The sequence below is a fragment of the Ambystoma mexicanum genome, chromosome 14 (genome assembly GCF_040938575.1).
Source record: "Ambystoma mexicanum isolate Mex_15411 chromosome 14, UKY_AmexF1_1, whole genome shotgun sequence".
Lineage (NCBI taxonomy): Eukaryota > Metazoa > Chordata > Amphibia > Caudata > Ambystomatidae > Ambystoma > Ambystoma mexicanum.
The window spans coordinates 551983358-552010355 of NC_090940.1; the positions used below are offsets into that span (position 1 = coordinate 551983358).

Below are 26998 nucleotides of genomic sequence, written 5' to 3' on the forward strand. Positions count from 1 at the left end.
TGGGTTATATGGTCATTCAAGTGTTTTCTAAAATGTTCTAAAGAGGCTATTGGGAACACTTCTAAATTCTACTTTCTCAGAGAGGCTATTGGGGATACTTCTAAATTCAACTTTCACAAAGAGGCTATTGGGCACACTTCTATAGTCAGTTTTCACAAAAGGCTATTGGGGACACTTCTAGGTTCAACTTTTCACAGAGGCTATTGGGCACATTTCTAAATTCTACTTTCAGAGAGAGGCTATTGGGGACACTTCTAAATTCTACTTTTCACAGAGAGGCTATTGGGAACACTTCTAGGTTCAACTTTTCACAGAGGCTATTGGGCACATTTCTAAATTTAACTTTAACAGAGAGGCTATTGGGCACACTTCTAAATTCAACTTTCACAGAGGCTATTGGGCACACTTCTAAATTCAACTTTTCACAGAGGCTATTGGGGACACTTCTAAATTCAACTTTAACAAAGAGGCTATTGAGGACTCTTCTAAATTCAACTTTCACAGAGGCTATTAGGCACACTTCCAAATTCAACTTTTCACAAAGGCTATTGGGCACACTTCTAAATTCTACTTTCACAGGGGTTATTGGGCACACATCTAAATTCAAGAACTTGTTGAGACCCCGGCCCCACCCCACCGTATACAGACCACGTGTGTATAGTACTGCTCACAAGTAGACATGTACACAGATAAAAGCAGAAAACATTTACTTTGGTGATCGGGTATCAAACTGTACCACCACCTCTCTGCTCACATGCAGGAATTCATAGGATACCAGTGTCTTGGAGCATATCCAGTGTGTCAAACCAACAAAATGTTTAGATTGTGGTCAACACAAATTTGACTTGTGCCCTTACCATCAAACAAAAGTGAGGTTCTTCCTGAAAACCCATTTCTGATTCTTTCCAAAACAAAAAGTTCATGAAATTTTAGGCCACACCCAGTCTCGAAAAAAACCGGAAAATTACCACATCATAAATGGACAATGCCTTAGAAGGCGCACATATTATGAGGATATTGGTCCGCTAGTGGAATATTACCACAAAATGATTAAGTCCTATGGGAGTGGTACGGGGGACCGCCCCACTACCCCATCCCCTGAAGTACAGTGCTCGAAGAACAAACACCTGAAGCTGTGGGTGGGATGAAGTATCACATTTAGCAGGGCCGGGCATACTTGAAGGGTTCGGAACGCTGATTTGGGGGGCTAGGGGGGGGCGGTGGTCTAATAAAAAAATCAGCACGAGACCCTGGGATAAACGCCCATTAAGGGTGACCTAAGCTCATAGTTGACAGAGGACGACAACGCCACCACAACATCTGGAAGCATAAGGGCAGTGGAGGTCATTTTAACAGCAGGATGGGTGTAAAGAGGTGCCCAATCTACTGATAAAACGGCAGATATGAAAAGGTGGCAAATGAAGGCAGTCGATACAAGTAATGTTCCGGCCCCACCCACCAGCAGCCGTGCAGTCCTTTACCTGCCGGGCTCCCTGTCGCTCCCGCCTGCTCATGTGGGTCCGGGCCACGGACTTGTCTCCGTAGGCTCTCTCGTTGCTCGCGCTCTCTGGGGGAGGCCTCCGTTGAGTTCCTGGGGGTGGCCTCCACTGCTCGAGGATAGGAGAAAAGACAGTAGAGTTCGGCTATCAAACAGGAGGTGCGTATACCAGCGCTTAGCGGGGAATGGGAGGGTATGGTTGGCTTCCGGTTCTCGGGGTGGGGGGAGGCGACCTCCGGTCTTCTACACACTCCTTCCCTGTCAGCGCGCGCTCTCTTCACAGCAGCCTCACCACCCCACAGCTGCCAGATTTAGGAAGAGAGAGTTGAAGATATTGAGGCCCCAGACCCCAGAAGGGTTTGTGGACAATGCAGAGGATGTTGAACTTAATCCTCGCCGCCACTGGGAGCCAGTGTAGAGATTTCAGTCCTGGAGAGATACGGTCCGTGGGGTTGAGGCCAAGGACAAGTCTCACAGTACTGTTTTGGATGAATTGCAGAGAGCGGAGAGTAGAAGCAGGCAGATTTAGAAAGAGGCTGTTGCAGTAGTCCAGCCTAGAGAGAACCAGACCTCTGGAGACAGTGAGCTTCTGGGGCAAGGAGAGGAAAGGAAGAATACCTCTGAGGAGGTGCAGCTGGTAATGTGCCCTATTGGAGACGTCAAAGATGTGAGGAGAGAAGGAGAGTGTGGAGTCAAAGCGACCCCAAGGTTTTTAGCCTCACAGGTGGGAGCAGGAAGAGAGCCAAGGGAGGCCGGCCAGAGAGTAACAGGAAAGGAGAGAGCTGGTGCATAGCACTGAAAATTTGAGCAGAGAGCGGCAGTGCTGTGGGCAAGGAGTGTAAGTTATTGGTTGAAAAGCCAGGGAGAGAGGTTAGACCCCTGGGGAACACCACAGGTTGAGATAGAGGAGAGGAAGGACCCAAGTTGAACCTGGAAGAGTCGATCTGAACCTGGAAGAGTCGATCTGAGAGGAAAGAAGTCAGCCAAGCCAGGGCCTGATCGGTGATACCCAGGTTATCACGCAGACGGTTGAGCAGGATGGCATGGTTAACCATGTCAAAGGCAGAAGAGAGATTGAGTAAGATGAGGACACAGGGTGTGTTGGAATCAAGGTTGGAGAGCAGGTCTTCACGGATGTTTAGGAGAGTAGTTTCCATGCTTCTGGCAGCTCTGAAGCCAGACTGATGGTCATGGAGACAACCAACAGATTCAGTGTGAAGATTAAGCTGGGAGATGGCAAGCTTTTCCAGGAGTTTACCCAGGAAAGGAGTGATGGAAATTGGGTGATAATTAGCCAGGCAGGAAGGGACAACAGAGGGTTTCTTAAGAAGATGGTGCACAAGGGAGCGCTTTAGGGGAGAAGGTAAGACTCCTGTGGTGAAGGAGTGGTTGCAGGAGTCAGGGTGTCATGTGGTCCTTGAAGGTTTTGGAGGAACAGGGGTGAACCTGTTTAGATAATACTTTCATAGATTGGACATGTCTAGAAACCTCGTCTGGGGAGTATAGGGCAAGGCAGAGAAGGCGCGAGGAGAGGTGGCCGAGGGAGGGCCAGATGAAGAGCAGGGAGTAAAGGGAAGAGGGGGATAGGAAGAGAGAGAAGACAGGATGTCCTGGGTTTTAGAGATGAAATGAGAAGCCAGGGCCGTGCAGAGGGCCTGGGAGGGGACAGGAGAGGAAGAGACTGCAGCAGGATTGGTCAGTTCCTTGCAGATTTTAAAGAGTTTGGCTGAATTGTTAGATGCCGCAGAGACACAGGCTTGGATGTGGGCTCTCTTCTTGGTGCGGACAGAGAGCCGGCATTACTTTTGTAGCAGGTGGCAGGCCAGTTTGTCAGAGGGTGTACCGGAAGCACGCCATTTCCTCTCAGCCACCCTGCACTTGGCGTTTAAGGGTGACAACGTCTGAATCATACCAAGAGTTGCACTTGGCTTTGGGTTTGAGGCGTATCCTCATGACCGGGGCAAGAACATCAAGAGTGTCAGATGTAGCAGAGTGGAGCATGGAAAGGGCTGTGTCAGGGTGTGAGTCAGCCAAGGGGGTGGAGGGGTAAGAAGGTGGCGGCGAAAGCCTCAACTGACACACGCTTCATGGGTTGGATAACCGTGAAGTTAGGTGACAGTGCTGGAGTTGGTTTGGCCTGCAGCGTAGAGAGGGTGAGATGGGAGGAAAGGAGAAAGTGGTCACTCCAGCAGGATAGAGGAGTGGTAAGAGGGGCTGAAAGGTGAAGGTCTGAGGAGATCAGAACATCGAGTGTGCCCTGCAGAGTCGGGCTAGAGGGGAGAATAGAGCGAGAGAGGCACGCCTTTACTTGGCCCTTTTTGCTTCTATAATTTATTTGCAGACTGCACCTCCTCCTCCAATACCGCGTCCTCAATAAGGTCTTGAAAGCTTATTGCAAAATGGAGGGCAACTGAAGCAAGGAAAACCAGTTTAAAATAAGCTACGTGGGGAATTTTTCGGGAAAATAGGCAGCAGATAAACAATTGACTGTTTGGAGCAACATATTTTTGTACAACTGTCGCCTTTAAGGTTTTACTGCTAGTGTTCAGGATATGTCAATTATAGGTTGTGGGGGTTGGGGAAAATGGTAAGTCTGGGCGCCTCGCTTCGTTGTCTAGGGTGGCTGTTCAGTATGTGTTAGCCCGCTGCAATGACCTAACTATGATTGATGTTCCCCTAATCAATCAAGATAAATATGCACTTGGTTTGTTAGTAAGGTGTGGCACTGTGCCATGGCCAAGAAATATTCAGTCAGCAGAAAGTATATCAAAAATCTTTATACAAGGTTGTATTTAGAGTCAGTATCAGCATTCTAATAATGTCAGTATCAGAATGCTAATACAATCTTTAAGTATTGTGTATTACTGTTTAAGCCTTTCCATTTGGCGCCAACATTAACCATATGGTGGCACGTGCTGATTTTTCGCCCTGCTGCAGGTTTTGTCAAGGCTATTTGGCGTGAGGCGTCGGCATTAGAATCGCAAAGTGTATGTCCGCCTGTTCAGATTCACAGGTGATTGTGAGTTGGTAGAATTGTGCATAAAGTTATGAACATTGGTATTTAGCGATCTCTTGACTATAGTTTGCCTAGTTGTACAGAGCATCAATTTCTCAATTTCATGCACAAGTTTCGCAATAATCCTGTCTACTACAATATGCAGTTTATATTGATCATATCAGGTATATACATTTGGACCAATGCCCACTTGATTGTTAAACCTATGTGTCTTAGAGCAGAGAGAGAGGGAAGAAAAAGGATGCAACTGAGAGTTAAGGGATTGGTGGTCATTTGTTAAGAATAGTAGACCAAGCAAGCAAGCAACTCCATTTGTCTTAGGAGTGGTGTGACGTGGAGGGAATCTCCCATGTGAATGATCCTTCATATCTATTGGTCGGTGTCCGTTTATGGTTCAGTTGATTTGTTGTATTGGTGCGAGTATACCGTTCAGTGCTCACCCCAATGTTGTCTGGAGATATGGTGCCTTTGGTTGGACGTTGTTGGTTCATGAGCATTGTTTCTAGGTGGTAAGAAAACAGATCTATTACTGGTGCCATGCGCTAATTGTGCAATTGCACACCGCACAGTTGATTCACAGTGGGCTGGACTGTGAGCTACCGGGATAATATAAACCGAGATCCGTAAATTGGTTTCCTTGGTCACCCATGTCCAAAATGTCTGTCTGGATTGCTGAAGTATTTCTGTTGTGAGAATGATCTATATGCTAAGGGGAGCTGGCGTTGCTGGGGCTCAGGGATGCTCATCTAAGGTCTAGATTAATAGGTTGGTGATGCCTGGCCGGCAAGGCTCTGTGATGTGGTGTTGCGTGAGCTAGGTAGCACAGCTCTATGATAGGATGTTGCGCGAGCTCATTGCGGTGTCTGTTTATTAATCGGTCCGTGTTGATACTGTTAGTATAGTGGTCTGTCTCCTGTTGGGAGAATTGCATAGTGGGGGAGCAAAACCATGCTGGCTAGTGGTTATCCAGCTAGTATAGTGCCTAGTAATAATGGTCTATAGGGTGTATTGCAGTATAACATCCATTAGTGTGGGTGCCTAGATACTGTAGGTATTGTGGTTTATCTCCTGTAGGGAGAATTACATAGTAGGGGAGCAGACCCATGTCATCCAGTGATAATCCAGCTAGTATGGTGTCTGAATACTACCAATCTGTCTGGTGTCTGACAGTGTAATAGCCGCTAGTGTGGTCGCCTAGAAACAAGCCTCAAGTGCCAGTGCGCGTGAATAACATGGGGAAAGGATTGGAGCTTTGGTTCAATAACCTGGTACGTGCTTAATATTGTCCTGAAACTGGCGAGGATCAGGGGGCTGTTGCCTGTTACCCTCTATTTCCGTGTGGACGGTTCTCCTGTAAGGAGAACAGTCGCGTAAAGAGGCTGGCGTGATGATTAGATAGTCTGACCTGGTTAGGAGTGGTGGACTAAAGGCTCTGGATGTCAATTATACCCCTCTTTTGCCACCCTTTCATGACTGCCTTTTTACTTTCACTTTTTTGTGAAAGTTATTCTGCAGCAAATGAAATTTGCAAGCATGCTCTAGGTAGGTTATTTACTTTTTTACTTTATCAAATCCCTTCAAATAAGCAGATTTGAATCTTTGTGACTATATTAGTGGTAGTTAGTTACCACTTAAGCCAATGGGGCCATTTGAGCTTTAGGGTGCCTGCCTCAGTGCAGGTCCATGTTTACAGGCGCACATACTTGTCCATACCCCGGCACAAGAGCAGGACTTAGTTACTCCGCTTATTAACTCTGGTACTCTGATTGCATTGGTTTAATTCCCATTTTCTTTGGCCACCTGCTAGACTTGACTAACATAACTCTGACCTGATATGATAGTTTATTTATATAGCGCCTATACACAATGTGTTTCAAAGCGCTTCAAGGCAAAGGAGGGAAGAAAGGAAAATACAATGACATTCTTAGAGGCAGTAAGGATGTGAAATTAACTATCGTACTCGGCCTGACGACATTTCAGATAGTGCAAGAGCTAAGAATAGGGGGTCATTCTGAGGTGGGCGGTAAGGGGTTACGGGCACCAGTAAGGATGCCGGTGCCTTTCAACCCCTTACCGCCGTATTCCGAGGTTCCCTAGTGGGACCTGCTGAGAACGTCTGGTCAGACCAGACATCCTTAGTCGGTCCCGTTAGGGGACCAGGGAGCAAATAAGGGGCCCACTATTTGCGGGCCCGTTATTAGCGCCTGCCCCATTCCCATTGAGCCCTATGAGGGCTCAAATCGGAATGGGGAATGGTATTCGGCATGGGGACTTACCGGGTCTGCATAGGTCGGAATGTCCCGGTAAGTCCCCATTCCGGCTACCCGGACCCGAGTTTGGAGGCAGCTGTGGTGCTAATAGCACCATGGCTGCCTCCACCCTCGGAATGACCCCCATAGATAAGGAAAGGAGAGGGAGAGTGGGAAGGAAACGGAAACAGACAGCCGACTACTGTACTAGGCCTGACGACATTTCTGGTAGAGCCGGAGAAAACAAAAGGTGAGGGAGAGGGGTGGAGGAAGGGAGGGAAGGAACAAAACAAGCGACTTTCATACTAGTCTTGACGACATTTCAGATAGTGCTGCGTGGTGGGGGGACAAGTAAGGGAAGGGGGAGGAGTCAGACGAGGTTGCTATCATACTAGGTCCAGGGACAATTCTGATAGAGTAAGTGCATAGAAGAAAGTAAGGGGAAGAGGGGAAGAGATCCGGAAAGGGAGATGAGGAGAGAACAGAGAGTAAGCAGTCAAAAAGAGTGGAGAAGCAAGAGGGGAGAGTGAATACAATTGCAGAAGTCAGTAGTAACACATAATGTTGCAAGCCAGGATACAAGATGAAGATGGGAACAGCATGATTCAGGGCCACCATGAGTACAAGATGCCAAAAAAGTCCAGCATGAGAGTTGAGAAAGGGTGACGCACAGTGAATTAATGAAGTCCATAAAAGTCAAATCCAGCATTGGCCACAAGACGGTGATGGTGAAACCAGAATGTAGCAGGACAGACTCCTGCAGAAGTTGGCTGGAGGAGGGGGATGGGGAAGCAAGGAAAATAATCAAGCAAAACATACAACACCTGTGTGTACGAAGGGGGGGGGGGGTGGCACCGAGCATGTGAACATGTAGGGGGTGGGTCCATGGTCTACCCCGACTGCTGTGCTTGCTTAGACTCCATGTGTACACTTTTACAGCAGGTCAATTTTAATTTCATCATCACGCTGGGTAATGTTGAGGATCCAAAGGGAATGTGATTGCATTCATTAAAAAGGGGCAAATGTATATTTTAATGAATTGTGACTCTTTACAGCAACTCAATAGCATATTGTTAGATGCCATCTTTTTTTTAATTGTGCCTTACACAACACAATTATTTCCAACAGTCTGCTAAGAAACCAATGACGTGTAAGCGCAGTAAACTAAAGGCACACTCCTTCAGATGCCAACGTGTGTCTGAGTGGCTGCCATAGTTTGGACATCTAGCTGTTTGAGAGGCCCTATCCGATCAGTAATGCATCCTTACAGAGCTGTGATAATACATGCATAGTGAATGGAGTTCATCCTGGAGTGTTCAGTGCTCCAAGCAAGCTGCTATCAGACAAGAACGTCTCGGCCATACCCTACCATTTCTGTATTACTGGCTCGCGAGGCAAGGCTTCGCATGGCAGCCCCCTGGCTAACTGCAATGAGTCATTCTGGCTTTGCGGCCATCTTTACCAAAGATGTCATTTTCCATGCACGGCGGATGGAAGCAGCAGGGCAGCTGCATGGTGCCAGTAATTGCTTGTTTGAGGAGGCTAATTTTCTTAGCACAGACCTTACATTAGTCCTTAAACATACACAGGCCTGTGTATTAAACGACAGCTACTCAATTTCTCACATCAGGAACTTGGAGCTGCATGGTGACAACTCAATCTGGGCTCTCTTAAGCAGCTGAGGAAATGACATGGAGTTCACCTGTTCTACGATTAACATTAATGGACTTCTGCCCTGTCCTTCTGGCTTCTGAATAGTACATTACCCACTTTTCCTAGTCAGCCATCATTCTGAAAAGAAGTTTGAGAAGAAATCCGGGCTTGCCAGAAGAAGTTCAATGGGGCCCAAGGGCTTCCGCGTGCTGTGCCCAAACCTGTACCACCAATAGGCGCAGAGGTGGTCCAATAATAGAGGTTATACATCGAAAAGCAAACCGTATAACTCCTTTGCCTTAGGAAGCAGGGGCCATCCTCCCCAGAGAGGTAGGTGAGCAGACAGTGTGTGCAGTCGATCAAAGTGCGCAAAGTATTATATTAAACCGAATGTCCATGCAAGTCTATACAAATAGCAGTTTTTGCTAAACACAGTACACACTAAAACACTAACGTTAATCCCCATCCCCAGCAAATGAAAAAACATAGAGGCAATGTGAAGGTCAAAACAATGTGTAGGCAGGAAATTCTGCACAAGGGCACTTGAAAGTTAGACAATTGACTAAAAGGTGAAGGAAACAAACCTTGTCTTCAAGAAAACGTCTTTCTTGTGTCCAAGGTAGGATTGAGGACTAGGGTTGTGACAATTCTCTGGGGCCCGAAGTGATTCCTGCTGTTCAGGGTAGCTAGTGTGCCGGACACTGGCCATCCAGATCATTGATTCTCTACTCTACCTTGTTGACTCTACAGCATCAGATGTGCCTTTTGGTTTCCTTGCATCTTTTTGAGTTGCTTGGTTCAAAGTGCTCGAGTCTGCTTGACCGTGCTTGGTCACAGTGATTTTGCCCTCCAGCTGATGATGGGCAATTGTCCGGCCGAAGCAGGATTTGAACAGGTTGGCAGGAGGAGGTCTTGTAGTGAACTTGATGGGTCTCTGGCGCAGCAGTTAAGCATCTGGCTCGACTTGCTCAGTCACTGGTCTGATTGTGCAAAGTGGGGCTACAGGGATCAGGCAGCCGCATGGTGGTGCACTGGTTCGACTGATGGCTTGATTCTGGCTCTACAGCTCCATCGCTGACTTGAATGTTCTGGTTGACAGCACGGCAAGGTGGCATCTTTTGGCTGGTTGGATGCTGTGGTTTTTCATCAGAGAACCCCAAAAACAGAGTCCCTAGATAACAAGTTACTTAGGTCTCTCTGACCTGATATCTCTTGCACTCTTTCTGCCCTTCTCATGGGTATTCTTCTTATTGGTTTCTCAGTTTTACTGTTCAAGTTTTCACATGTATGCTCACTTTTGTTGTCCCAGTTTAGATTCACTTTACATACTCTTTCGTTCTCCAAGGGAATTGCGATCACTGCGTCTTTTATTGATTCATGTTCCCAATAACCTGTTTGGTTATTATATCTGACTTTGTCTCGCTGTGTTGAAATCAACTTTCTTTCAATGTTGGTACTGAGACGAGGACGCTCTGTGACATAATTATCCTCCCTTCAAGGCCACCTGTGACTCCCGTACTCCCCGTTACTGCTTTCTGTGGTGGAGTACGACTTTCGTAGACAATTTCCTCAGAATCCTTATGGTTTAGCTTCGGTAATCGCTGGGTTTTCCGGAGCGTCTCTTCTCCTCTGCTCACACAAATGCGATACCAGACACCTTGCTGCTGCTCATACGCCATGGTATTGGAATCGTGTGCTGGACTCCTGGTCCTCCACAGCTCCGTGACTGTGGTCTCGCCTCCATCTGTTCTTGGCGTTTTGCCCGCCTGACTTGTCGGGTTGCTGCGATGCCACAGCTCTGGCATTCTGCTTGCCACAGGCAAGCGAGTTTGAAACTCGCAGGCTTTCAGAGTCCTGCCTTCTGCAGGTGTTGTGTGGCTTGGGACCTCCCCGTGCCGACGTCTGCTTCTCTCTCTCTTTCTCTCTCTCTTTCTCTCTCTGTGTTGTTGAAGCAACATTAGTGTACATACTTGTCTCATTATTTGGTTTTAAAGGGACATATTCCTTTTCAATAACATAATGAAATCCCAGTAGAGTTTCCTCTTCCCCGTTTTGCTGGAAAAGGATTTCAGATGTTTGAGAGCCTCCCAGATTGCCATCATGTGTACGGGTTCAGGGAGTTCCTCGGAGTAATGGGAGTCCTTGCCACCAAAGGGGGAAATCTCTGCCGGTGAGGTCCCACTTGCCTGTACCCATAGGGAGGGTATTATGGAGCGGTCTCACCTCTGTAGCCTCACACGGGGGTCTCCCCCTTGGGGAGTAGGGACAAATTCCCTCGATTTGTCACAGGTCTAAGCCAGTAAAGAGAATTCTGAACTATATCGAGAGATTTGAACTGCATTCATCGTTGAATTGGCAGCCAGGATAGCAATGCCAATACTGCTTAGAGGGGAGCCTGATCGGTATTTCCAGTTGCTACTCATTGTGCGGATTTCTGAATTTGCTGCAAGCCTGTGAATAGATATTTGAGGTATCCAAGATAAAGGCTGTTTCTGTAAACCAGGTGTGATACTTTAACCACCATGCTTTTCGAAAATCTGTTTTAAGGGTGTAAAAACATCTTGCACAGTAGTGCATGCTTAACAAAGAGATGATTTTGCTCTTTTGTTGACCTGGGGGATCTGTGTCAAGTTAGAATTTTCGGGCATCCCAAGTTCGTGACCTGCTGTATTAGCTGAAGGCACTGCCTCATTGCTTTTGGCCATATACTTGTGGTTCAGAAATCAGTTGGTCTTGTTATGTCCTGGGCATCAGTCTTACTGCTGTTGCCCTTTAACCACATGTGTTCGAGATCAGTGTGCAATCTCTTTGATACCCATTAAGTTGTAGCTTAATTTTCGTGCCATTTGCTATACATATAAGAGGTCATTCAAATTGTACTTTATTTTTTTATTCTTTTGGAGATTTATGGTGTGCTACATTACAGGCAAGCGCCTTAAAGCGCAAATGCCAAGTGCAGGAGGAGTGAGAATAGGAGGTGAGGTGTAAAATACCGACACACTTGAAGGCCAAGCAATGCAACTTATCAGTTGTCAGAGGAAGGGAGAAAAACCTCATAGCAGAGGAGTCCGTTCTTGCGGGCGCCTGGTCAGTAGAGGAGGATTTGCCTGGCAGCCACAGCATGAGGTCTCTTAAAATCACTTTAATTCTGTTGCTGCTTCAACCTTGGTGGACATTATTCCTCAGTTTAAGGGCCACAGTGGTCATTCTCCTGCACAAGTTCTCTTGCAATGCTGGCTGAGAATGAGCTGCTTGTTGGAGGATCTCGGTGCTCTTCCGGGGGTGTAGAAGTTAAAAGGCTCATTCAGGCATTGTGGGCTTGACTTATGTAGGGCCTTATGGCTAACTCCTGGGACTTTCCTTGCGATTCCCTTGTAAGCCGGGAGCCAGTTCAGGGATTCCAGGCTAGGTGAGACGTGGCCTCATGTTTTTGTTTTGAAGATCATTCTAGCTTCCCCATTCTGTATCAGTTATAGTTGCTTAGTTTAGACTGCCGGGGGGCGCCTGTCATCAGGCTGTTGCAGTAGTCCAGGTTTGGTAGTATCAGGGCTTCTACTAGTTCTTTGCTCTGTATATATTCCAAGAGGTTGATGATGTTCTATAGCAGGTGGAGTATGAAATTGGTCTTATTGCATTCACCTATGGTTATGATGGAAAGGGTGAGGGCGAATAGGACCCCAGGTACTTTGCCAGTTGAGTGGGGTCTGGAAGGGGGGCAGCGTGTCACTGAAAGGGCAAACTGGTAGATCTTATGAACAAAAATGATAAAGATAAGTTACGCATTTTAGCCTTTTTAGTTTGAGGCTACTCTGTCATCCACTCACAGATGAGGGTGATGTTTTGAGTGATGGGATTACGAGGAGTTGAGTCAGCAACCAGATGAATCAGGATATAAACATCAACATTATAGCATTGAGAATGGCAGTAAATGGTATCTGAGGGCAGTCAGAGGTTTCTCATAGGTGTTGAATGGCCACATAGATCGGATTGTTCATTAGTAAGGACCCAAGGAATCATGGTGGGTTCCGATGAGACTTACTCTATGTTGACCTGGAAGATATGGTCTTTTAGAAAGGAGTTGAATCACTTTAGTGAAAGCCCCTCCCCCCACCCCCCATATTGTAGCGACAATGGATGTGCTGGAGGATATCATTGTCCACTGTATCGTAGGCAGCTGATAGATTAAATAGGATGAAGGTTGTTGGTTTATTGGAATCTAGTCTTTGGCTGACAACTCTGAAACCCTGCTCTAATGTGATCTCCATTTCCCTAGATCAGGGGTCTGCAACCTTTGGCTCTTCATTTGCTTTTGACTACAACTTCCATCAGTCCTAACCAACTGTGACAAATCAACTTCCGGGACACCAGTGATCCAGGGATGAATATCGGTTTCTAAACCATCAATCAGCCCCACACCTCTAGTACACCAGAAGGGTTCCAAACAGATTGGAAACACAAGTCAGTTATAAACCTCTGTGTCCAATTTTGGGAACATGGACAGAACGGCAGGCTTATCAACGCAAGGTAGTGGATTGTTGGTTAGTTGCAACACAGCGAAAATGCAATTATTACCCAATGATAAAAGGGACTGTCCAGTAATGGTTGTATTAAACCTATCTAGTTTATTATTATTACAACAGACATTTCTAACTCACTACTAAATAAACCCACCGTGTAAACGAACACAGAGGACAGACAGTTTCACAAAGAAAAGGGATGCTCTCTGGATACCGACAGGACGGTAGTCGGTAAAGCAATCAGTTTAACTGTTCAAGATTATTTGGTTTCAGCACCAATCGAGTAAGGGGTCGTAAATGTCACTAGGGGCCTTCGGGGAAGGACCAGGGGGACAGAAACACAATGTACCTGGTGCTTGAGATGATCTTGATGCTCGACAGGATCAAGTCGGTTCCAGGTCGCTTTGCAGTTCCTGCAACAGATTTCAAGATGAGAGACAACTGCGACTATGAGGCGGCAAACATGGCTGAACGGATGGCTGCAGGCTGGCCTACACAGAGGCTTAGGGTCAAGAATCGCTGTCTCTGAGCTGGTTGGCGGATCTAGAATGCGGGTGGAGGCATCTTAGACAGCTTTAGTGATTGCAGCATGACAACAGTCAGTGGTGCAGCCGGTCGCGGTTTGAGGGCTCGTCTGCTTCGAAAATGTCCTTAAAAGATGGACGCTGGTTAATGCTTGTTGTGGCACTCCTCCTAGCTCCTTCACTGGGCTTGTCGTCCTTTAAGGCAGACGGCCGAAAGCCGAGGAGAGTGTTTGCAGGCAACACTTTTTCCTTTGTTCCGAAACTCTCTGGCACTCCCCACCCCCACCATGCCCCCCCCCCCTGGGAAGCTTGCCGGCAGAACCTAGCAGGGCACGCTGTGTGCTGGCTAGGTACTGGTTCTGGACCTGCTGGACGGGTCCTCTGAGGTCGGTATCTCCCTCTGTTCCCTGGGAGATGTTTAGGGGAGGGGGATCTTGCTTCCCTCTTGATAATCCTGGCTTTCCTTCACTGGCGGAAGCTGTAAGGCAGGCTATACCTTCAGCCAGGGTTCAAATGAGTTCTTCTTCTTCTTACTACTTTCAAAGTCGTCGGATGATCTGCTAAGAGAGGGGCGCAGCCCTCCTTTAAAGCCAAATGATATGATAGGTTATTTATAACGCGCTTAATAGCCAGAGGTTTCTAAGCACGGACCTGGGGATCGAACCTGTGTTCCGTTTCGTCTTGCTTCCAAGGCGAGCACGTTGCCCCTGAGCTATCCTCCCGAGACATGGGCCCCAGTGATTGGTGTAGGCTAAGCCTACCTTAATGAACCAATCCTGGGTCCCCACCAACAATCATCTGTTATGTGTGAGGTCATAACCAGAGTGTTTTACAACAGGAAAGGTAAAGGGGTGAAAGCATGTACTACTAAGTCCCACCGATCTTCCTGTCAGTTTTGGATCAAAGGGTCTCCCTGGTTAATGGAGTGCTCTGTGGTTCTTGATTATGACATGACGGGTTCACTGCCCTTGATTCTAAGGGCAGGAACTGACTTCAGGTTGACACTGATGCATATAAATAAGGTGTTGGGTTTCCTGTCCCCTTTGTCAGCTCTGTGAGCAGGCCTCTCACAAGCCTGTTTCTATTAACTCATCAGTATGCACTGCCATCAGCAGGGTGGATAAAGGATAGGGTGGACCCATGGAGCCTTTGTCAGTTAATGAGGCTGGCCATGGCAGGAGGAATGTTTTGCCTTCCCCCTTCTTGAGATGCTTTGATGTACCTATGGCTGTCACATTCCAGCTGAACATGACAGGAGGACTGCACCTGTTGGCTGTGTTAACTCAGAGTACACACGACTATGTTTTTGTTGTGCGGCAAGCAAAGGAAAATGTGTATGCAATAGCCCCACACTTTTTGCGGAGGTTGATCTCTCATCTTTCAATTTCCTTACAACATTTCAAAAAAGCCCAGGCGAGCGCTCACTCCCTCTGCGGATCGTCAAATTCCTCATACCAACATATCGAACGCAGAGGGTTCATGAGACTGGTAGTGCAAAACATTTGGACAGCCGCAGGTTGCAGACCCCTGCCCTACATTGTCTAAGTATTAATTGCCGATCATGTAATAGCTTTTTATGGGTATTGTTGGACTTCTGTGGGTAACCACTTTCTCTGAGATTTTAGTCTCTTAATAGAGGTTAGCTATTGGGCAGTAGTCGGCAAGTTCTATTGTATCAGCAAGGACGTACTTTAGGTTGCAGGTGATGGTTGCTTTTTTTAAGGGTCACAGTGATGCACCCTATCGTGAAAGAGGTATTATGTAGGGATGCAATTGACAGGACCACATAGTTAATTTGCCATTTCTGCAACTTGGCTGGGCAAGGATTGTTGACTGCCAGATGCTTTCAATTTGGGGTTATCCTGAGGATGCCTTGCTGGATACTTTGCGGAAAATGCGAAATGCTGCTTGGTTATCTGAACTTTTCTGACAAGTGTCCGAATGACCGCTGGGGCTTGAGCTTTCAAGATCCTCAGTTGTCTTGATAGAAAAAGGTTCTTAACACGTCTATGAAAGTTTGGGAGAATTCGGGTTTGGATTTGAGGCACTCTGGATTCATGATTTCTTTGAATATTAGGAACAGTTCAGCTGACCTATTGGGGGCTTCCTTATCTGGTTTTGGTTGTACCATTTTTTTCGTTTGGGAAATGGCTAATTGGTATTTTTGTCAGTCTCTACGGCATGTTAATTTACCTTCTTCCAGAATTGCTTTTCGCCCTATACTTTCCATGTCCTATCTTACTTCCTTAAGGAAGAATACCTCAGTGAATGCTGCAGAGGCCACATTGTTCATGGTCCGAAGGTGGTGATGGGGTAGGTGGTGAGTGCCCTCCTACTCATCTGGGAGTGGAATGGTGCTAGTTATGAGGCAAGTCAGACACTGATACCAGAGTGGTTTGAGGCTCGGACAGTTTCACGTTGGGAAAATCAGATCAAGGGGTCTCCAAAGGGTACATCATTTTGCCAGCTGGGTTGTTTTGGCAGAACCTTTCCTGGAAATAAATTACACAACAACACTCATTGAAATATAGAGCGGGGTAGGAGGTAAGGAGATAAAATGGGTAGGGAGAGGGTTGGGTAGGTATACAAGTGTAGAGAAGTGGGGCTTTAGGGCAAAGCCCTCCAAATAAAAAATAAAACATTACAACTCGTTTTTTCAATGGGTTTTATTTGGTAAATATTCCATTGAAAAAATTGTCTGTAAAACGTCATAGAACCCTCCAGAGTCTGTGTAGTGTATCTATAATCAGAAAGAAGCCCATGGTCTCCATGACCTTATCAACATTGCAAGTGGGCACACCGAAATGTCAAATAAAAGGTAGCACAGGAAAGATCCATGTGGCACCTCACAGGTTAAATATAGTTGTCATCTAAAAGGTGGAATTTAATTGGTCCAAGAATGAGCTGAGCTGGCTGAAGACTTTTCTTGGATTCCCTGTTGGTTATAGGCAATCAGCATTTTTATAGATCTATTATAATCAACTGTTGTCAAATTCCACAGGCATGAGGAGACTAATATAGCCTCTAGTCCGTTCTCTCCTTAATCTGCCAGTAATGGAAACTAGCCCTTCTATTGAAATCTCTTGGGTTGCCAATAAAGAGGAGGTTCGAGATCGGGGGAAATTTCAAAGACCTTATATATCAAAAGTTGTTCTTTTTGGTTAAGAGTGGCAGGTCTAATGCAGGCTCGAATTTTAAGCTGTGGTGCCAAATTGAAATGGAAAATGTACATTGGCCTGTAGGCATGGCCCAGTGGTAGAAGGAATGGTTTTCTGTGGCCTGGTTGGGCAGGGATCCAAAATTTAGAGCACATCTGCCACTTTGTATCAACCGGATCTAATGAGAGCAATTTAAATAAGATCAATTTGTCAACATCAGGGTGGATAGGGTTGGTGGTAATATCTCGTTGGAGCAGTGGGATTGCATGTCTTGTGGTAGATGTCTTGTGAGCAAAGAGTTACTTTAGGGAACTTCATAAACGCTGGGAGAGGGAACAGTCCTTCTTGATTGAGTTTCTGCTTTTGAATGCCCGTCTAGGATTTGAAACACTCCCCTAGTTCACTCAGGGCTGTTAATACGCCCATCATATAAAATGTGGGTTCAACTGTTTAGTATGTAATGCAACCACGCTTGCCACTATATGCCACGAGTGAATTTAGGCACTAGTTGGGCCTCGATAGGTGTTTCGGTGAGCAGGATCTTTTTCTCATCTCGTGTATTTTCAGTCAAGCCATTGGAGGAGCTGCGAGTTGGTGGACATATTACCTCTTTTGGACGCAATGTGCACCAAGCTTCTAAGATGGCACAAGACAAAGGATGTCACTGTTGGGATAGATCCTCACACTGATAACTCAATAGGCAGAAGTGTATCTTACTCCATAGCCAGCTGCTGTCACATGATCTAGTTTTGATATAATCTTATGGGATAATATTTATTTTAAATGAGAAAGAAAAAGTAACCCAACTTGCTTTTTGTTATGCCCAGTTGAAAGTAAAGGTTCGCCATCATTGTAGCGGTGGTCAGTGATAATATCGAATGCAATAATGTTGACAGTCAAAATGTCGGAAAAAAAATGTCGAAAAAATAATGTTGAAAAGCAATAATGTCGAATTGTTTCTACATTTTGTCGAATTTTTAGAAAAAAATAAATATATATAATTAAAATGTGTTGAATATGAGGGGTGGGGGTAGCAGGGGGGTGTTTGGTGAGGGGGGTTGGAGGGACCCCCCTAGTAAATGATATTTTCCTTGTTTATTTATTGAATAAATAAATATATAATTAAAATGTGTTGAGTATGAGGGGTGAGAGGGTGGTGGGGGGTGGGGGGAGGTGGCGGGGGTTTTGGGGGACTCTTGTTTATGTATTTATTGATAGTGCTAAATGACATTTTTTTGGCCATTTTTTTTTCTAAAAATTGACTCTTCATTATGTATAGGTTTTCGACATTGTTTTCGAAATTTTTTTTCGACATTTTTGTAAGTCGACATTTTTTTTTCGACATTATCACTATAAACCCATTGTAGCATCAGATGCAAACAGATCTAATTGGTGACCTGCTTTATGGATGGGTTTGTGCACTGGCTGGTAATCCCATGTTCACTAGAACATCTAGAGGGTGTTGGCTATCAGGGAAAGTAAGATCGGTCCAAGTGTTAAATTCGCAGCAGGCCATCAGGGCTTGCGTCTCATTCTGTGGAGGAGCAGAGGAAAGGCTGTCAGGTGATCTGCAAATGTCTCTGTGTAATCAGTGGGTCCTTAAATGACAGCCTCATGTGGCGTGAGGATGGAAGAGATTTAGCAAAGCACTGTAAAAGCTTAAATCCTGAGGTTTTGGAAGATGGAAGTGCCACAGTTCTGCAGTTGATTGATGAATGAAAAACTCTAATGGGTGCATGCCTTTGTGTTTCCAGGTGCTGACCTCTGACCTGGAGAAGAGGGAGAAGCAGCAGCTTAGGATGCTGGAGCAACTCAAAGAGATACAGGGGCGCTACGAGGCCTGCGAAGCAGACCGCCGCCGGGCTGAGTTTCAGAGTGCTGAACTAGCCCAGCAGGTGGAGGATGCAGCCCGGGAAGGGGACCGCTACGTGGCCGATCTGCGGCAGGCCGAGGCCCTGAGACTAGAGAGTGAGAGGAAGAAGGAAGAACTCAAAGTAAAGGCGCAGGATACCATCAGGCAATGGAGGCTCAAATGCAAGAAGCTCGAGCGTGAGCTGGAGAAGCAGGGGGAGGCCAGCAGCGAGATGATGGATCGAAACAGTCAGGTAGGTGAAAGATCTCTGCCACTGCAAACATGGTCTGTATCTGTCTGTAGCGTTGGGAATCCCAAATCTATTCTGACTGATGCTGCATATGCTGCAAAAGAGCGTTTCGTTTTGTAACTTGCTATGCCGGCCCTGCCATGCTACACAACAGCTGGCCATACCACCATGGTCTGTTGGCGGGCACTAGAAATTACATACAACAAGCCCAGTTTTGCACAAAGATGTAGCGGTTCCCATTGTCGATTATGCTGTGTGTCTGAAAGTGAGATCAAAAGCCTCTGCCTACTACATGTTGGCTTCATTGGCTGCCACTTGATCTCCGGGATCCTATACACCTCACATATCCTACCCAACTGTCTTTGCTGCTATCAGCTGATCAGACATTTAACACCAGCTCCCAATACTTCCCCCTCTAAGTCAAGAGTTGGGTTCATGGGTCTTAACCCATCCCAAGGCTTTCCAATCGCTGTCACATATTTGGAGGATAGCTGAAGCCTGCAGAACTCCCCTTCTACCCTAAGCCTGGCATATCGTGCACTTTCCAAGTGCTTTTGACTTCTGTTTTGTGTGGTCCAGCACAAAGCACTCTGAAAACAGAAGGTGGCATGCATTCCTTCTTAGATCTCCAAATAAATGATGTACTCCTTGCCTACCTAGGACTGCATGCAAGATGCACAGGAAAACCGAGCATAAGAGACTGGCAGAAGGCTCCTAAAGATGGTGCAAGGCTAGATAACTGCCCAAAGAGATGAGTTTGGATTTTGAATGGTGAAAATGTTCCATAGCGGAACCTTTCAATGCATGAATGGAGTTTGACAAAGAATTGCCTTTTAGGCTACCAGTCTGTCTTTTACAGTTTACCACAACTTAACTTCATCGCATTCTCTTTTTTGCATGTACACTGTCTTGAATCCAAACTATGTAAGCCCTTCATATTGCAATAGTCTGCATTCATGCACCGTCCCAGGTACAGGGGTTCGAAGGCAGCAGCGTTGTCTGATGTAGCATGTATAACCAGCACTCCTAGCCGGGAGACGCAGCCGGCCAGAACCGAAGGCCTGAAGCAAAGGCCATAACCAGCAGCCTCTGCCGGTCTCTGCCGGAGATGTGGCCTATTGCCGCCCGAAACCCACCTGGCAACCAATCTTTGCGAGCTAACGCGCCCCCAACATCTCAAAGGTAAGCCATGCCTGTCACCAACAGTTCATGTGCTCGATTGTGTACCCACTAGCAAGATCGGGAAATGATGTGCCCAATCCATCAAACGAGCGGACCCCCTTGCCCTAACAACCACCCCCATTACCATTGCTCTCTCCTCAGCCCCACACATGATCATGCTATGCAATCGTATTTCTAGCCCCTTATTGCAACCGAACGACTTCTTCACACACTGTACTAGCTTTGGTAGGATTAGTAGAGTGCCAAGTTCCCCCGCACACACCGCCTGCACCCACTGGCCAACCCACAAACCACCCGCGCTATCAGCCGAAACCCCTCCTCACATAGCTGCCTCGAACTCATCCACAAAACTAAGTGAGCTCCTCTGACTCGATCTGGCTCCCCACCAACAACAAACAATGTTCCCCCGCCTCCCACCCACCTCCTACTGCTCTTCCCCCCGCATCCCTCCACACTTGTAAAAATGAGCCCTGCCCCTACAAGCACATGAGCTACACAACCAAGAACACACACCACCATGCAGCCCAGGACACACTACGTCCCACCCTGCTCTAGGAGCACACAAAGCCTTGCTAAGTAAACTCACTGGCCCCCCCACCATCATGCCGATATGTCTGCCACCGCACCCCATGGATGCACGTTCCTCGCCCCATATACCTGCCATATACCCCACCTCTCAACCCCCCCCCCCCGTGCTCCAATCCCACTCACAGCCAAGTGTTCCGCCGGCAACCCGCAAGCAGTGCGTTCCACAAAGCCGAATGCACTGCCCGCCTGCTGTGCAACGGACTGACCCACCTCACCGCCCGCACCACCAATCCCACTAACCTCTACCTCCCTCACCCTAGCTCAGAACCCAACATCTATCCCAAATACTGCACCATCCATCAACCACGATTCCCCCAGGCCACTCCCACCCCCACCAACACCACGCATACCGATGACACCCCTCCCACCACATCACTCACTCTGCAATGCGCCCTACTTAACACAAGATCTCTGGTAGCCCACGCACACAACATCCACAACCTAATAATCAAACAAGATCTAGACATCCTCTCTCTCACGGAAAACCGGGCTCACACCCTCCTCTGGCCCAGCACTCTCCCTAGCCATCCCCAATGGCTACACCATCCTACACTGCGACAGAACCCAGAAAACTGGAGGTGGTGTCGCCATAATCTATAATTACTCCATCACCCTACACCCACCTCTACCCCCAACTGTGAAAGCACTTCAGCCAAGAACAATGCTCGGCCAACACCTCAGTCAACCTACACCTCATTTACCGGCCCCCAGGCCCCAGCAGAACCATTGAGGCAGACCTCCTCAACTAGCCCTCAACAACCTCAAACCCACCACCCAGTGCCTCATCCTTGGAGATTTCAACCTCGGCTACAATGAACCAATAGGTCCAGATGCCACCACGCTGGCTAACTCCATGTCAGCCCTAAGCTACACACAACTCGCCTCTGAACCCACCCACGCCAAAAGCCGAACACTAGTCTGGATTCTGGCCACAAAAGTACTGCCTCAATCCTAGCCAACAACCCCTGCCTGTGATCCCACCATGTCCTATTCTTCTCCATCCCCAGTCCCCTCCACCATAGCTGCCACCCCCAAACCCGCCACCATCCTAGCCAGCTGCTCCTGCAACCACACTTGCTACTGCATCATCCCCCCTCCTTAGGCAGACCCTATCCAACACCAACACTTTGGTACAGCATTACAACAAGCTTCTTACCAACACCCTCGACCTCCTAGCCCCCCTGACAACCAGGAAATGAAAGAACGCCCAACATGTCCTATGAATGAAGAAAAGAGCAGCAGAAACCGGATCTACGTGATTTTTTCCGTCGCGGAAAAGTCAGCAACGGAAAGGTTTGCATGAAAAATGTACGCACCACAAAAGGTTTGCACATTTCCCATGCAAACATAATTTAAAAAACCCTACAAACCCCCACCCACACTCGCAACCACACCCCCAACACACTCCCACACACACCCTACTTACCTTTTAAAAACGCTCTATATCCCAGCAGTGCCAGTTAGTTCCCTTTCACTTCTGTGATCGGGAACCGGCGCCGCATGGTCCTTTTTTTATTTTTTGGGGGCAGCTGCAGGGGTGAATGGATCTCTAAAGCTTCCTCCATCTTACACAAGCTCTTTGCTATCCTCCGGGAGCCAGAAACACCCTGCGCCACCCCCTGCACTATATACAAAGACAACGCATGGTGCAACACCGTCCAAGACACCCTGACCAACAAAATAGCGCTCCTACAACAAAAGATAGACTCTAAGAAAGCCAAATCCACAGGCCACCATCACATCTGCAGAACCCAGGGAATTCCCCCCTTCGCATTCCAACCCGTTAGTGACCTCACCCTGGGAAACATCATTAAAGGTCTCAAACCTTACCAATGGCAAAGGGGACTCATGCCTATCCCCACCGTGAAGGACTGTGCCAAACCCCTCCGTCCCCTCATCACTGCCTTCGTAAACTCCTTCGCCTTCTTCACAATCCCTGCAGCCCACAACGAATCCTGGGTATCCACCTCCTCACAAAACCCTCCCTCGACCCTGCCATCGCCACCAACTACCGCCCCATCACCATCGTCCCCTTCCTGCTAAAGATCATTGACACGATTGCCTACCTGCAAATCCAGGAATTCCTAGAAACACGCCACATCCTAGGCTTCTGTCAATCTGGGTTTTAACCCAAACACGGAACTGAAACCGCATTACTAGACCTAAAAATTCAACTCAGTGACACCAACGACCGAGGACATATCTCCTTACTCTTGCATCTCTCCGCCGCATTTGACCTAGTCAACCACAACATACTCTGCGACTACCTCGCGTCCTCAGCACACTTCTCACCAGACGCAGCTAAATGGATCACCTCGTTCCTCGCTGAAAGGACTTCCAGGATGTTTGCCAGCAAAGCTTCAGCACACCCCACCCCACTGCATGTGGAGTGCCATAAGGCTCCTGCGTCTCCCCCACACAATACAACATTTATACCAAGCCCCTCGTCGACCACCTCTATTCACTAGGTGTCTCATACACCAACTTTGCAGACGACACCCAGATCCTCACCCCCCTTTCTGGCAACCACGCACAAGACTCACTCAAGAACAACCACCTTTACGAAATGATTCAAACCTGGATGGTTACACACTCTCTGTCTCAATGATGAGAAGACGGAGTTTCTCCTTGTGGTCCCCCGGTCAAGACTAGCTAAGCTCCACCAGGTCTACAAATCCTTCACCATAGACAGCCACATTACCGCCATTGCCACCACTGTCAAAACTCTTGGCGTCTACCTACACTCCAACCTCAACATGACCTGCCACACTAATCACATTGCCTCCACCGCAGGATATGACGCCAAACTCATCACCGCCAGCAGACCATTCCTGTTCTCCAAAAACCGACTCAGTCGCCCGAGCCTTAATCTGTTCAAAATCTGACTACTGCAACTCTGTTTTGCAGCACCGCCACCAAAAATCTTTGCAAACTCCATTCGATCCAAAAGAACTTTCTGAGAGCAGCTCTTTGGAAAGCGTGAACACATAGCCACAGTTGTGAAAGCCACTCCCTGGCTCCCGGTCAAGGACAGGATCAACTTCAAGACTTATCCTTCACTCACCGGCGCGTTTCGAACAATGCCCCCTCCTCCCTGAAAACCAGAATCTCCAGACGCAAAACTAGGCCACAACGCACAGCCTACACACTGCCCCGTCGCCCCAGATTCAACTGCATGAGAGAAGGGGGTCCAGCTTCCTAGCCATGCCCCCGCTCTCTGGAACAAGCTCCCTGACCACCTTTGTGACAAACTCTCCTATGGCTGCTTCAGAAAGAAGCTGAAAACTCACCTTTTCAACTAAGAGTCCTTGCATACCCCCTGCGTGTCCGCTCCACTACCCCCTTCAAACTGTAACCAGCGCCCAGATGCCGTCGTGCTTGGTGCACTCATATGAATGCCTAAATAAAATAAATAAATACATGTAGGACACCCAGAGGCTCGGAGGGATTGCACCAGGCGCGATGCTTTGCAGCCTGTTAAAGAGTGGTGTGTTGATGTTGGTGAAAGCTTCTTTTCCCTTCTCATTGTGTAGAAGTTCTAGCAACGATTCTTCTTAACCTATTTTATGTTTGTTTTTTGTTTGGAAGCCCTTTTGTTTCCTTTTAAAATGGCCCTGGTGGCAGCTTTCATTGTATATACCAAAGCCGGTGACCCCGGAGCCTGTTTAGGACCTCAGGGCCTAAACAAGCTACAAAACCATTATATTAAAAAAAGACAGTCAGAAGGGGGGGGGCACGGATGGGGTGGTGTTCAAACACAGTTAGGATGCATGCTGAGCAGTCGAAAAGCAGAGCTTCAGGGTATCTGGTTATGGACCATTGGATTCTTCATTTGGATTCCTCAGTATCGCTCAGGGGCAATGCAAGGTTTGGACCCGGTCCGGCGCTTTGACCCGGTCCCCCCTCCCCCCCGATCCCCCAACACGGGTCACGAGTTAGGCTCCTCATGAACTAACAATCTTCACCTTTATTAGAGCATGGCCATTGCAAAGCGCAGCTGATTAGTCTCCCATAACATGTGCCTCGGTGTTCAGGCAGTGCATTGCTATCAAGAGAAGGTGCTTAGCAATGTCTTCACAAAAATGGAAAAATGACAACATGCCGAGCAGCAGCAATAGAGATGGGTTTGCAGGGAAGATTGAAACCCGACCTTTAAGAACAAAAAAAGGGTTACAAAATTAAAGGGGCCTTTTTTGCCAATTGGTCACAAAGGGCATTAGACATTGTGATGGACACACTTGTTTAACATTTTCTCCAATTTGAGAGGCGGCACTAAGATAATATTGGGAAACTCTGCATCTGCCCGCTGACTGGCAGCTCGGAACACCCATGCGGAGCACTAGAAACACAAGTGCTGGATTCTCTGGCACCCTGGCACTGGAGAAAACCTACATGGCCTCGGAGATGTGTGGCACTCGCTGAGCTTGGGGATGTGTGGCACTCGCTGAGCTTGGGGATGTGTGGCACTCGCTGGGCTTGGGGATGTGTGGCACTCGCTGAGCTTGGGGATGTGTGGCACTCGCTGAGCTTGGGGATGTGTGGCACTCGCTGAGCTTGGGGATGTGTGGCACTCGCTGAGCTTGGGGATGTGTGGCACTCGCTGAGCTTGGGGATGTGTGGCACTCGCTGAGCTTGGGGATGTGTGGCACTCGCTGGGCTTGGGGATGTGTGGCACTCGCTGAGCTTGGGGATGTGTGGCACTCGCTGAGCTTGGGGATGTGTGGCACTCGCTGAGCTTGGGGATGTGTGGCACTCACTGAGCTTGGAGCTTGGAGATGTGTGGTACTCACTGGGCTTGGGGATGTGTGGCACTCGCTGAGCTTGGGGATGTGTGGCACTCGCTGAGCTTGGAGATGTGTGGCACTCGCTGAGCTTGGGGATGTGTGGCACTCACTGAGCTTGGAGCTTGGAGATGTGTGGCACTCACTGGGCTTGGAGCTTGGAGATGTGTGGCACTCACTGGGCTTGGAGCCTGGAGATGTGTGGCACTCACTGGGCTTGGAGATGTGTGGCACTCACTGGGTTGGAGCTTGGAGATGTGTGGCACTCACTGGGCTTGGAGCTTGGAGATGTGTGGCACTCGCTGAGCTTGGAGATGTGTGGCACTCACTGAGCTTGGAGATGTGGACACGTGATCTTTGCTTGGAGATGTGGGCACGCTCTCTGAACTTGGAGATGTGGTCATGCTCTCTGGCTCGGAGATGTGGACACGTTCTGTAGGCTCGGGGATGTGGGCACGCTCTCTGGGCTCGGAGATGTGGGCACGGTTTCTAGGCTTGGAGATGTGGGCACGCTCTCTGGGCTCGGAGATGTGGGCACGCTCTCTGGGCTCGGAGATGTGGACGCACTGGCTGGGCTCGGGAGATGTGGACACGATCTCTGGGCTTGGAGATGTGGGCACGCTCTCTGGGCTTGGAGATGTGGGCACGGTGGCTGGGCTCGGGAGATGTGGACACGGTCTCTGGGCTCGGCGATGTGGGCACGGTCTCTGGGCTCGGAGATGTGGGCACGCTCTCTGGGCTCGGAGATGTGGACACGCTCTCTGGGCTCGGGAGATGTGGGCACGCTCTCTGGGCTCGGGAGATGTGGACACTCACCATCTTGGGAGGTCTGGGCACGCTCGCCGCGCTCGTGAGGTCTGGGCGCACTGGCTGGGATGGGGAGATCAGGAGCAGTGGCTGGGATGGGGAGATCAGGAGCAGTGGCTGGGATGGGGAGATCAGGGAGCACTGGCTAGGATGGGGAGATCAGGACGCGCTGGCTGGGATGGGGAGGATCAGGACGCGCTGGCTGGGATGGGGAGATCAGGACACTGGCTGGGATGGGGAGATCAGGACACTGGCTGGGATGGGGAGATCAGGACACACTGGCTGGGATGGGGAGATCAGAACACACTGGCTGGGATGGGGAGATCGGGAGCACTGGCTGGGATGGGGAGATCAGGACGCTCTTGCAGCGCTCGAGAGATCCTGGATTCGTAAGTGTCCCAAGTTACTGGGGGCTTTCGTGGAGTGGGTTGACACCAGTTGAGCAGGGTGCTCCAGTGGAACGAGTTCTAGGTGACGGGGATCTCACTGTTCACTTGGAGACTGGTAGCTCAGGCTACTCTCAGGAGGGAGGCAGTGAGATAGTGTGTGGTGGCAGGGGGGGTATGCTTTCTGGTGGGGGGGGCGAGTTCTAGACGCATAGTAAGTGTTTAAATAAATGTTCAAGCCCCTCAAGGAATGCAATGTGTTTGAGCTGCTATAGAGAAATCACTGCGATCTACCCAAACACATGACAGAAACATTTGATTGTGCAGAGAAGATGGCACAAGAAGGACTATAAAGACCCATTCCAAAGGCTGGTCCATGGAATCCACTGTTAAACCTTTATGGGATGAGATTTGCCTTCATGAGGAAGCACATTTTCAGCGATAGAGCAGCTAAAAGCTTTTCAAAATGATTAAATGTCAACAGCTGTAAGAAAGCTATCGTGAAAATGGTGCCATTCATTTTAAATACATGGACAT

The 26998-nt window shown here is 48.2% G+C and overlaps 1 protein-coding gene across 7 annotated transcripts in view; it reads left to right on the plus strand.

Moving 5' to 3' along the window:
• The window catches only part of CEP128 (centrosomal protein 128), an 864240-nt gene that overhangs the window by 321267 nt on the left and 515975 nt on the right, over positions 1–26998 (plus strand). For all 7 annotated transcript variants that reach the window (XR_011283785.1, XR_011283784.1, XR_011283786.1 and 4 more), the window contains one exon: positions 18370–18720. Coding sequence is in view for 4 of the 7 variants with exons in the window: in XM_069637862.1 (XP_069493963.1) it covers positions 18370–18720 (351 nt within the window). In the remaining 3 variants the exon portion in view is untranslated. The remainder of the gene's footprint in view (positions 1–18369; positions 18721–26998) is intronic.